The following is a 13,110-nucleotide window of genomic DNA, read 5'->3' as shown; positions in this document are numbered from 1 at the left end:
CTAAAGACAAATGTTTCCTCGGATCCATAGAAAAGGGGTGTAGCCTTGCTTTCCCAGCCCCGGGGCATGTTTCTGCCATAGACCGAAGGCTGCAGTAATGCTTCTTCCCTTCATCTGAGTTCAAGCTCTGTCCCTCTTGGAGGAAGCTGTGTCGGTACACAGTTTCAAATTCCAAAATGGGGCAAGGCTGCATTTACCAAAAACCCAAACCAAACCCGTTGCTGTCAAGTCTATGCTGACTCAAGTGACCCTATAGGACAGAGTAGAACTGCCCCATAGGGTTTCCAAGGAGTGGCTGGTGGGTTCGAACTGCTGACCTGTTGGTTAGCAGCAGAATGCTTAACCACTGTGTCACCAGGGCTCTAAGGCTGCATATTAAAAAAACCCACGTCGTCAGCATGGAGTCAATTCCAACTCATAGCAACACTATAGAACGGAGTAGAACTGCCCTGTAGGGTTTCCAAGGAATGGCTGGTGGATTCCAACTGCCAATCTTTTGGTTAGCAGCTGAACGCTTAACCACTGTGCCACTAAAGCAGCATATGAGACTATTTAAATCAAGCACAAAAGCCTTGTACACACTCTCTCTTATAAGGTGTTTAAACAGCAGCAGCAGCAGATGCAAGTGTTCCCCTCTAACATACACAGTGTCAGATGCAGAAGGACAAGTTAGGCCAAGTTCAAGCTGTATGGGTTCACGTCATTAAAACAACCCAATGTACCAGCCTCATCAGATCACGTCTGAAAAAAAAAAAAAAAATCTGGGAAAAATTAATGGGAGACAGTTCTTTGGTATAGACCTTCCTTCCTTCCTTCCAACCTTCCTGCACTGCAAAGACACTTTCGTGGAATAAGTCTTGTCCAGGTGGCATCCAAAATGTCTGTGCATCAGCCTGACCAGGGCCAGCTGATCCCAAGCCACTGGTCACCTGTGACTTTCCTCTTTGGCCTTTCCTGGCATGACTATCATGCTAAATTTCAGTCCAGCTTTTCCCTGTGCTACCACTTGACTACCTTTTTCTCCCTGGTTCTGCGTTCACCCTGAATAGAATTGTCTGATCCAGCCTGGAGCACTCACTGAGAACGCTCACAAGGCCCTTCCTTGCTGTCTGGAAGTTCTCCACCCCAGGCTCCACTTCTTGAGTCCTCAGGTAACTGAAAAAATGCCTGACCCCAATCTGTCCCATCAGGGTTGCCCAAAGGGGACATGGAGATGGAGTCTGACCAGGACAGCAAAATGAAAAAGAAAAACTCTCCAACCGTTCCACTCTTTGACAAGCAATAGAGCAGAGACTGCCATTTAAAGCTCCTGATGGGAGAAGAGAGTCAGCTAAAATTACTTTAGGTATTAAGGCTGCAAGTCCTACTGGTTTCTAAACTCTCCGAGTCTGTTGGTGAGATACAAACATCTAAAACAAGGAGCCTTCAAGTTGTTGTATTAGTTTTCTATTGTTGTGATAAATTATTACAAACTTAGTGGCTTAAAAAAGTGGTAAAGTAGAGGGACAGAGAAGAAGAGGAACACCCTCTATGAGATGGGTTGACACAGTGGCTGCAACAATGAGCTCAAACATAGCAATGATGGTGAGGATGACGAAGGACCGGACGGTGTTTCATTCTGTTGTCCACAGGGTTGCTGTGGGTCAGAACCAACTCAACAGCACCTAACAACAACAATGGCTTAAAATACCACTCATGTATTATCTCACAGTTGTGTACTCAGAAGTTTGGGTGGACTCCGAGTTCTCTGCTTAGGGTTTCACAAAACCAAAATCAAGGAGTTGACTGAACTTGGCTCCTATCGAGAGACTCAAGGGAGAAATCTGCTTCCACACCCATTGAACTCACTGGCAGAATTCAGCTCCTGGCAGTTGTAGGGCTGGGCCCTCTGTTCCTTTACTGCCTGTCAGCCACGGGCCTCCCTTAGCTCCTTCTAACACGTCCATCTTCAAGCTAGCAGTGACACCTGAATTTCCTTGTACTTGGAATCTCTCTGGCTTTCTCTTCTGCCACCAACTGGAGATAGCGCTTTGCTGTTACGGGCTCATGCGATTACACGGGGCCCACCTGGATAGCCCTATCTTAAAGTCAACCTAGGACTGGACTACGTGAAATGGTGAAGCGCTCAACTACTAACCAAAAGGTTGGCGGTTTGAGCCCACCCAGCGGTGCCTCAGAAGAAAGGCCTGGTTATCTGCTTCTGAAAGGTCACAGTCTTGAAAACCCTGTGGAGCTCAGCTCTACTCTGCACATGGGGGTTACCGCGAGTCAGAATTGACTTGACGGCAACTGTTTTTGTTGTTGTTGTTTTTTAAGGTCAACATAACATAATCATGGAAGTGATATCTCATCATGGTCACACGTTCCAAGGATTAGGGTGGGACATCTTTGGTATGCCATTTTAGAAATTCTGCCTACCACAGTTGCTGTCCAGGCCCTTTTCTAGTATTATTTTCTGCCCTCTGTTGGGTCCCTTCAACTAGAAAATGAACTCTAAGCAAATACTGACATTTAATCTGTGTGTTTTAGTGGATACTGAGGCTGTGCCAAGGCATCTTGATTACTTTTCATAATTGATAACACAAACCACACTAACCATAAACGTGCTCTGTCCATCACAACTTAGAGGCATAAGTACCTTGTTCTGTATTATTTCTGACAACTGCATGTGAATGTAGAATTACCTCAATAAAAATTTCAATTAAAGAAAAAGAGCTACACTGGTTTAGGGCTTCTTAGGTAATACTGTGTGGGCTTAGTTTTCATCTACCCTCTTGCACTGAAGGAAAAGTGTTAATGAGATTCAAGCCTTTGCGCTCACCGATACCTGCATGGAGGACTTTCTTTTTCTGAATCCGCTGATTTGGAAGTCCCCCTTGTGCTTTTGACACAGATGGGGACGACGTCCCAGTTGACTGGACACCGGGTTGAGGTTTTGCACATTTTTCTGAGGTTGAAACCATAGAAGAAATTTCTTTTTGGTGCCTGCTTTGATTTAAATAAAAAGTGGACAAAGGAAAAAAAAAATTTTCATCAAGAAGGCAGAGTTATACCAAAACAATCATGTTGAATACTGCAAATTTAAAGAAGTGAGCCTTCTCCAGTTTTGGGTAGTGTAAGCCCAGTTATTTCTCAATGGCCCACGCAGAAATGTGGACATTTCTGGGGTCAGCCAATAGGGCTTCACACCACACAGCTGCTCCCTTCTGGTGGTGTGACCTTGGGGAAGTCGCTGAATCCTCTCTAAATTTTTTCACTTTCCTCACCTAGAGACTGCAGGAAACATCATCTGTGAACCTACTGCATGGGGTTGACGTGAGGATTAGCACCAGGAAGAGCGGGTCGCAAACCAGAAAGCATTACAGGAACCGATTTCTCTAACTAAACAGTTGAAGAGCAAGCTCTTACAAGGCTAGAGAAGGGAAACACCTGCTTGGACCCCCACCTGCCAGCATCTCATGGCAGCAAACTGCTCTAGAGAAAGTCTGGGTCCAGGAAATGCCTGAGTGTTTTTCCAGGCGTGCCTTCTCGGAAGCTCTGAAAATCGCAGCTACAGAAAGGAGAGTTCGCAGAAGACCATCTCCTGCTGCAGCTCCGTAAAATCCTAATGCTGCAAGGGGGTGTGGGCAAAAGCCGCCAAGGCAAGCCCTGTTTCCAGAAGGGAGGGGGCAGGGGAGGAGCCACACACACCACTGGGCTGGAGGAAGTTCAGCCAGGGTTGCAGAAGCCTTCCAGTTATTTCCTCAGGGCCACGCCCTCCCTCCTTCGTGCCCCACTCCCATCCACCCTTACACTGCACCCCCACGCACACCCAGCTGAGTCCCACGACCCTTTGTGTGCCTGCATCTGCGACCACACTGCATTCCATGAGGAGAAGGCCTCACACTCATCTGTGCATCCCAGGGGCCTAGCACAGTTCACCTGACACGTGATTTGTGCTCAACTGACATTTCAGACAAGAAGGAAGGGAGGGGGACTTAGGGTCAAAACATTTTTCACCTGGTGGAAAACTAGAACAAGCAGCTTGGTTTTAACTGTTGCTAAAAGGGCTAAGTTGGAATCAACTCGATGGCACACAACAACAACAATGTCAGGTTATAAGGAGGTGTTGTTGTTGGTGTTAGTGGGATCGGACCGTTGTGATCCATTGGGTTTTCACTGGCTGATTTTAAGAAGTAGCTCACCAGGCCTTTCTTCTGAGTCTGTCTTAGCCGAGACGCTCCACTGACACCTGTTCAGCATCACAGCAACACGCAAGCCTCCACTGACAGACGGGTGTGGCTGTCCCTGACCTGTGTTGGTCGGGAATCCAACCTAGGTCTCCTGTGTGGAAGGTGAGAATCCTACCACTGAACCACCACTGCCCTCTGTAAGAAAGTACCAAAACAAACAAACAAGCAAAACCCCAAACCCATTGCCATCGAGTCAATTTCAACTCATAGCAACCCTACAGGACAGAGTATGGACTGGGGGATTTGAACTGCTGAACTTTTGGTTAGCAAGTGTAGCTCTTAACCACTGCGCCACCAGGGCTCCATAAGAAGGTGCAGGCACATGATATTTGTAGGATGAGGTGGTGCCTTCTACATTCCTTTATATTAATTCAGAGCAGCTAAGAGCTCAGGTTGCTAACCAAATGGTCAACAGTCTAAATCATCAGCCGCTCCTTGGAAACCCTATGGGGCAGTTCTACTCCGTCCTATAGGGCCGCTATGAGTCAGAACCAACTCGAGGCAATGGATTTTGGGGGGAGGAGGTGAAAATGGTTAATTCACTCAGCTAGTAACCGAAAGGTTGGCAGTTCGAGTCCACCCAGAGGTGCCTTGAGAGAAAGACCTGGCAATCCACTTCTAGAAAAGCAGCCACTGAAAACCCTGACGCACAGAGTTCTCCCCTGACACGCGAGGTCGCCATGAGTCGGAATTGACTCCACCGCAGCTGGTGTGCTGGTATGTTCAAATTCCCTGAGTTTAGAGGATGTATGTGAGCTTCCCCAAACATCTACTTAAAAAATAATGCTGTACCTTCTCATTATAAGATCTCATTTTTCTGGTTCCATGCCCATGCCTTGCCCTGAGCCCAGATTAAAGTTCAATTTGTTAATAGGGAGTAAATTCTGATGAACACAAAATCATGATTAATAAATATATTTTAAACTTATTTCCATTTTTCTATCATTTTTAATTAAAAAGACATCCTCCTGGCATGAGGTTTTGATACCTGAATCAATGTTAAATCATTTTAATAAGATTTGATGCATTTTTCCAAGTATTAGGGGTGGTTTTGAATTTTGTTTAAAAGCTACTAATTAGAAATATATTAACATATAGAACAAGGAAAGGAGTCCCTGGGTGGTGCAAACGGTTGAGTCCTCAACGACTGGCCGAAAGGTTGGAGGTTCAAATCCACACAGAAGCGCCTCGGAAGACAGGCCTGGTGATCTGCTTCCACAAAGTCACAGCCTTGAAGGCCCTACGGAGCAGTTCTACTCTGCACACAAGGGGTCGCCAAGAGTCAAAATCAACTCAATGGCAACTAACAATAACAACAGGGTGGAAAAAGACCTCAGAAATCAGTGATCCCAAACCCTGCCATCACAGCCACCATTTTAAAGATGAGGAGACTGAGACCCAGAGAAACGGAGAGGTTTGCAGACAAGTTCAGGGATTCGCCACACAGAGTGAAATCCACAGCTTAGTGGACCCCTGAGTCAGACCTCCCTCCACTACGCAGCACTCCTGCTCTGCCCCTTCACCATATGGGCTATGGGGCCTGTCCATCCTGGACGGAGACAAAATTAAACGCACTCTGAGCTGTAGCTGTGAGGATCTCAGAGCTCACATATTAAGATGAGCATGTGGCCTCCTTGAGCTCATCATTACTGAATTATTACATTATGAATTCTCTGTCTAAAAATCCTAACTTAACATATTATATGATTCTTTCCACTAAAAGAAATCTCACGAAGTGTCTACGAGAGCGAGCAGAGTATCGGAGGGGACCCCAGCGACGAGAACAGAGGCAGTGTGGCTCGCTCACTTCTTGTCTCCTTCCTTTTCTCCGTTGTACCACCAGTCCATGACCAAGGACTCAGAATAAAGGTCTTGCATCTTCTCCAGGTCACGTCTCCCCTGCTCCGCTTCTTTAACTAAAAGAATCAGATCTTCATTCTGCCGAAACGAGATGTGAACCCGTTAATACGGCATAAAAGAGCCCAGATTTCACACATTTCTAACAGAAAGTCAGCCGTATCCGGAAAAGAAAAATCCAAAAATTTCCTGTAGGCAGTTCTGACATTATTATGTCTTTAAGTAGCTTTATTGAGGTATAATCTATACATAGTAAATTGAATGTATGTAAAGTGTACCATTTGAAGTTATGACATTTCACACCTGTGAAATCATTACAACCAAGATAATGAACATATCTATCACCCCCCAAAGTCCCCTCACGTCCCATTGTATATCTGTCTCCCTTCCCTCCTACCCATAACCCCCACCGATTCCCAAGCAACCACTCATCTGCTTTCTGTCACTATATGTGAGTTTGAATTTCCTAGAATTTTATATGAATGGAATCATACAGTCTGTAGTATATTTTTGTCAAGTTTCCTTCTGTCACATAATTATTTTGAGATTCATCCAAGTTGCTACACATATCAATAGTTCGTGTCTTTTTATCGCTGAGTAGTATTCCATGACATGGTAAGTGACATGGAGGCACTACAATTGCTTTAACCATTCACCTGTTGAAAGACACCTGAGTCATTCTAGTTTGGGGCTATTACAGAGCAAGCATCTGTGAACATTTGGTACAGGTTTTTATGTGAACGTAAGTTTTCATTATCTGAGATGAGTTCCAAGACAGCAAGTGCTGGGTCATACGGTAATTACATGTTTAGTTTTATGAGAAACCACCAGACTGTTTTCCAGAATGGCTGTGCCATTTTTCATTTCAACAAGAAAAGTATAATCGATCCAGTTTCTCCACATTTTTGCCAGTCCTTGTTGTTGTCACTATATCTTACTTTAGCCATTCTGATAGGTGATAGCTCATAGTAGTTTTAATTTGCATTTTCCTAATGACAATGTTGGTCATCTTTTCATCTGCTCATTTGCCATGTGTATATCCTCTTTGGTGAAATGTCTGTTCATATTTTTTACCTGTTTTCTGATTGGGAGGTTTTTGTTTACTGTTGAGTTTTGAGACTTCTTCATATATTCTAGATACCAGTCTTTTGTTGGGTATGTTCTTTGCAAATACCTTCTCCCAGTCTGTAGCTAGTCTTTTCATCCTCTTTGTAGGGTCTCTCACAGAAAGGAAGTTTGAATTTAACGAGGTCTAGCTTATCAACTTTTCATTTTGTGGATCATGCTTTTGGTGTCAGATATAAAAATTCTTTGCTGAGGCCTAGATCTTGAAGATTTTCTCCCATGTTTTTTCCTTGAGGTTTTATATTTGTGTTTTTCACTTAGTCCATGATCCATTTTGAGTTAATTTTTGCATGAGGTGTGAAGTTTACATCAAGGTTTATTTTTTTACCTAAGGATGTCCAGTTGTTCCTATCTTTCTGCCAATACTGCATGGTTTGATTACTGTACCTATATAATAAGCTCTGAAATTGGGTAGACTGATTCCTCTCATTTTATTATCTTTTTTTCAAGATTATTTAAGTTATCCTAGAGCCTGTTCTAAAATATAAATTTTATATTTTATAAATTTTAGGATAAGCTTGTCTATCTATATAAATTACCTTTCTGGGATTTTGATAGAAATTGCATTAAATCTATAGATCTGTTTGGGGAGAATTGACAACCTGAAAAGGTTGAGTCATCCTATCCATGAACATAGTATGTCTCTCCATCTATTTACATCTTCTTTGATTTCTTAAGTCAAAATTTTATAGTTTTAAGCATAAATATCCTATACATATTTTGTTCAGTGTATGCCTAGTATTTAATTTTCTTTGGAGTGATGGTATTGGGCTTTTAATTTTGCCTTCTACATGTTCATTGTTTGCTTATCAAAATGTAATTGATTTTTTCACATTGATATTGTAACCAGCGACCTTGCTGAACTCATTTAATAGTTTTAGGATGCTTTTTTTTTTTTTTTTTGGTATATTCCTTGGAATTTGTTTATGGAGAAAATATTTCACCTGCATATAGGGACAGTTTATTCCTTCCTTTCCAATCTGTATGCCTTTTATTTCACAACTCCAAGCCCTGTGTGAGCTCTGAGCACCATCCCCTCCAGTCCTTTTGTGTGATTCTTCCTCCAGCCTCAGGTCCATTTCCTCACATGCCAGCACTGATCAGTACTTTGGCTTTTCCACTTGGGCTATACTTAAAGTCACTCCTCAGGATCGACAACAAGACAAAAAACACTCTCTCTAGAAGGGTATTTTGAGATGCATATCCTCAGGCCAAGACTGAAGGAGACGGAGGATGAAATTTTATCTAGCTTTCTCCCATTGCCCTATTGGTATTAATTGCTTTGTCGGACGGTCCCATGTTTATACAGTCTAAGAAGTTAGGCGACAACTATATACCAACTGAAATATCTGAAAAAAAAAAAATGTGAAAAGCTCCCTACAAATGTCTATATATAATAGCAGTGGTTAAAAAATTCCACTTATGGATCCCTAGGACACATGTTAAAGATTCACGAAGTTTGGTAAGATGTTAATAATTGTTGAATTTGAGTGATGGGTACGTGGGGATTCATAGACTCTTCTACTTTTGTGTATGTTTGATACTTTCTATAATAAATTTTTAGGAAAAAAGAAAAACATTAATTAAGCTTTCTGGGCTTTTTTATGCCTAGAGTTTGATCTAGTAGTTCTGAAGTGGGACCCGGAAACCTGCATTTTCACAAATTCCCAGCTGCGGTGCAATTAATCACTTTGCGTGTGGTCTTCCTAGCCATGGTCTTCTAACTCCCACACAGGTGATTGTGTGATAGGGTAATTGTGGCCTACCAAGAGGACTGGTCAATTTTACCTTAAAAGAGAGCCAATTCCAGAGCTGAGAGGAGAAGCCCACCACCACCAAGAAAGTAGAGACCAGAAACAGAGGCCCGGCAGCAGGAGACGCATGGAGAGAAAAAGCTGAGTACCTTTGGGCAGAGACTGAGGGCCAGGGAGAGGTGTGGCTGTGAGCACAGCTGGGGAGAGGCTGTCCTGATGGGAGAACTGTATCCTGTGTGTTCTTGAGCCTGAATTGTAACTGTTACTTCCCTAATAAACCCCATAATTGTGAGTATGGTCTTTGAGTTCTGTGTGGCCATTGCAATGAATTATGAAACCCAGTAGCGAGTGCTGTGGGAGGGATAGTTGGGTTCGAATATGTAGAGATGGCAGACAGAGGAGGCTTATCTGGCTTCCACCTCATGGCAATCAGCCTTGGCCTGTTGATCTTGGTTCTCCTTCCCTTCTGTGGGGTTGGAGGTGATGAGACACCTCCCCCGTGCCATTTTTACACAGTTCAGGTGGTCCTTGGACTACGTTTTGAGAAACAGTAGTATGCTCATTGTTAGGAGATTCATTTTCTGTACTTGGCTGTCTTCATGGTGGTATTTCCCCAGTTAAGCTATTGTCCATGGGCCCCCAGGCTGTAATGCTCAAATAAGTGAACGCCCCCTTTTCAGCCTGTCAAGCTCTTACCTGATCAGTCTCCGGAGGGTGGGGATCCTTGCCACCAAAATTATAAAAATGGAACTCTCCTCCAGTCAAAAAAGCAAGCTCTTTCAAAAACCGATTTGCAATCTCATCATTGTAATTGAAGGAGACGGTGTAAACAGGAATTTTCTGAGAAACTTTGACTTGGTCCATAATCACTTCAGGTGGCTAAAATGAGAAGTGTTTTTTTTTTGGGGTGGGGAGGGAGAAGAGAAAGGAAAGGAAAGAAAAAACAAGATGTGAAAACCCTTAGTATCTGCTGTAGTGAAATTCTCCACAGTAATTACTTACACAGTGGTGAGGAGCATCTTGTAAAGGGGTAAATTCAATTCAATAAACAAAGCAAGCTCTGCCAGACAGTAAGAGTAAGATCAATAATACACGGCCCTTGCCCTCTGAGGGCTTACAGTTTGGTGGGAAAAAGAAGCTGAGAGAAAATTTGGCTAAATAAGTCATTCAGCTTTCGGTGTATCTAAGCTCAGAGTCCAGGCTTTTAAAGTATCAGGTCATGCTTTAGGCCACTTCAACGATCAGGTCAGGAGCGGTAGGTAGACCACCCTAACCGTCAGACTTCCATGGAGTGGGGTCCCTGGAGTCTTGAGATGGTTTCCAAAGCATCTGTGCCAAGAGAGTCATTTCTAGCTTTGGACACGCCATGGTCAACCTGCCTCACACGGAGACTGAAGGAAGAGACATTTGTGAGGGATCTCCCACGTGCTGACACTCTGTTGAGGGGCCAAATCTTCGGCTAATTTTCACGACCGTCTTGTGAGGTAGTTTTTAAAAGACTGTTAGTTGCCTACTTAATATCCATTCCTCTCCTCCTTTCTCACTATCAGATCCTTGTTTCTTTTCGTGGCAGCAGTGTGCCCGGTAAAAAACAAAATGCAAAATAATAATAATACATACACACCAAAAAAATCCACCTTCCCTTTGGAGACTTTTCTGTCTCAAAAAAGGTCAGCAGTTTGAACCCACCAGCCACTCTGCAGGAGAAAGATGTGGCAGTCTGCTTCTATAAAGATTCCAAACCAAAAACTAAACCCACTGCCACTGAGTTGATTTCAATTCATAGCGACCCTATAAGACAGGGTAGAACTGCCCCATGGGGTTGCCGAGGCTGTAATCTTTACAGAAGCAGACTGCCACATCTTTCTTCCTCAGAGTCGCTGGTGGGTTCGAAGTGCCAACCTTTCAGTTAGTACCTGAGGACTTCACCAGCCTCCTCTGCTGTAAACCCTGTGCAGCAGTTGTATTCTGCCCTGTAGGGTCATTATGAGTCAGAAGCAACTCAAAGGCAAGGGGTTTTCTTTTTGTTTGTTTGTTTTTCTGGTAAGCTCTTGTTGTAATTGAATCCAGAACAGCATTTGTGTCTTTTTCCAAGTAAAAATTTCTGCTAAATATTTGGGAATAACGTTGGCCTTACACACTGAGGTCCTACAGAGTCAGTGAAAGTTTAAAAATGGAGATTGAGTGGCACATCCTAATGCCCTCTACTGTATACACAACATAAGCATCAAATATCCATTCGCTTTTTTGAGAGGACTTGAGGGAGTGCAAGATAAATAGACTGCACGTGGGAAAAAAGCAGATATGAATATAAAAATTCTTAAGAGTTTATAAATTACATTTTGGGGTAATTCCCACACATATGGCTTCAACTCTTATCCATGTCCATGGTTCTTAATCTTTAAGTGGACCAGACCCTCTGAGAATCTGATGAAAACTACTGATGTCCCCAATTAAAAAAAAGAAAAAACCAACTACATGAGTGTATTTCGTATATACTCTTGGGAGGTTCCAGACCCTTGGAAGTCTGTGACAGGCTGCAGATCGAGAATAGCTTTCAATACACTGCTGACAGGACTATTGGTTAGTACATCCTCTTTGGGGGCCAGTTCGGCAGTATCTATCAGCGCAAACAATAAAGCACTTGACTACTAGCTGAAAGACTGGTGGTTCCAACCCACCTATATGCACTTCAGAGGACAGGCCTGGCGATCTGCTTCTAAAAGGTCACAGCCTTGGAAACCCTGTGGAGCAGTTCTACTCTGCACACATGGGGTTGGCATGAGTCAAAATCGACTTGATGGCAACTAACAATGACAACAACACTCAAAACGTGTGGAGTCCCTGGGTGGTACAAAAGACAGTCTGCTGCTACCAAGTCCACTTCTCAGAATTTACAGGTACACTCACCTGTGCGCAAAATTATATATGTACCTAGTGCTTTTGCAGCATCGTGTGTTGCAGCAAGATTGGAAACAACTTAAGTGTCCATCTCCGAGGGGCTGGTTAAATAAGTTATAGTATAGTCACGGGACGGGATGCTTGGCAACTACGAAAAAAGAATGAGGAAGCTCTTTATGAGATGAGATGAAGCAATCTCCAATGTATACTGTTTTACAAACAAAGGCACAGAATTTTCTGTATAGTATGCTACCATTTATATGCCTCACATGCATGTGAAAGATGGGCAATGAATAAGGAAGGCCAAAGAAGAACCGACACCTTTGAATTATGGTGTTGGCAAAGAATATTGAATATACCACAGACTGCCAAAAGAACAAACAGATCTTTCTCAGAAGAGGTACGGCCAGAATGCTCTTTAGAAGCAAGGATGGTGAGACTTACGTCTCATGTACTTTGGACATGTTACCAGGAGGCATCAGACCCTGGAGAAGGACATCGTGTTTGGTAAAATAAAGGGTCAGCAAAAAAGAGGAAGACCCTCAATGAGATGGATCGACACAGTGGCTGCAGCAATGGGCTCAGACATAACAATGGCCGTGAGGACGGCACAGGGCTGGGAAGTGCTTCGTTCTGTTGTATACAGGGTTGCTATGAGTCGGGACTGACTCTGCGGCACCTAACAACAACAGTATATTTTTTAAAGGGAAAATATATAAATATGTTTCTGCTTGCATACACACAAGCTATTGCTGGAAGAGGCTACAAGGAACGGGGTAACATCCAGTTATCTCTTACGCGGAGAACAGGGTGGGAGGGAGACTTTGCTCTACATACCCTATCGTACCTTTGACATGCATACTGTGAAAATGTACCACTATACAAAAATGAAATAAATAAACACAAATTTTCTAAAGGGAGAAGGTTTATTAAATCACATACAATGGGATACATCCCATTCATTGAGAAAGATATTTCTGAAGAATTTCTCATGGCTCAGAAAAACGCATATGATACATAAATGAAAAATGCAGAACACAAAATTGAGTTATGAGTGATTCAAATTTCCACTTGTTATGGATTGAATTGTGTCCCCCAAAAATGTGAGTCAACTTGGCTAGGCCATGATTCCCCAGTACTGTGTGATTATCCACTATTTTGTAATCTGATGTGATTTGCCTATGTGCTGTAAATCCTACCTCTATGATGTTAATGGGAGCCCTGGTGGCTCCATGGTTAAG

The 13,110-nt window shown here is 43.2% G+C and overlaps 1 protein-coding gene across 1 annotated transcript in view; it reads right to left on the bottom strand.

Annotated features, from left to right (window-relative positions):
- The window catches only part of VWA3B (von Willebrand factor A domain containing 3B), a 224,503-nt gene that overhangs the window by 90,275 nt on the left and 121,118 nt on the right, over nucleotides 1–13,110 (bottom strand). Inside the window, 3 exon segments of the mRNA XM_064269063.1 lie at nucleotides 2,828–2,985; nucleotides 6,040–6,170; nucleotides 9,665–9,847. Coding sequence (XP_064125133.1) covers nucleotides 2,828–2,985; nucleotides 6,040–6,170; nucleotides 9,665–9,847 — 472 coding nt within the window.

This window comes from Loxodonta africana, chromosome 15 (genome assembly GCF_030014295.1).
Source record: "Loxodonta africana isolate mLoxAfr1 chromosome 15, mLoxAfr1.hap2, whole genome shotgun sequence".
Classification (NCBI taxonomy): Eukaryota; Metazoa; Chordata; class Mammalia; order Proboscidea; family Elephantidae; genus Loxodonta; species Loxodonta africana.
Note: the sequence above shows the minus strand (reverse complement) of the source record. Positions and strands in the feature narration are given on the sequence as shown.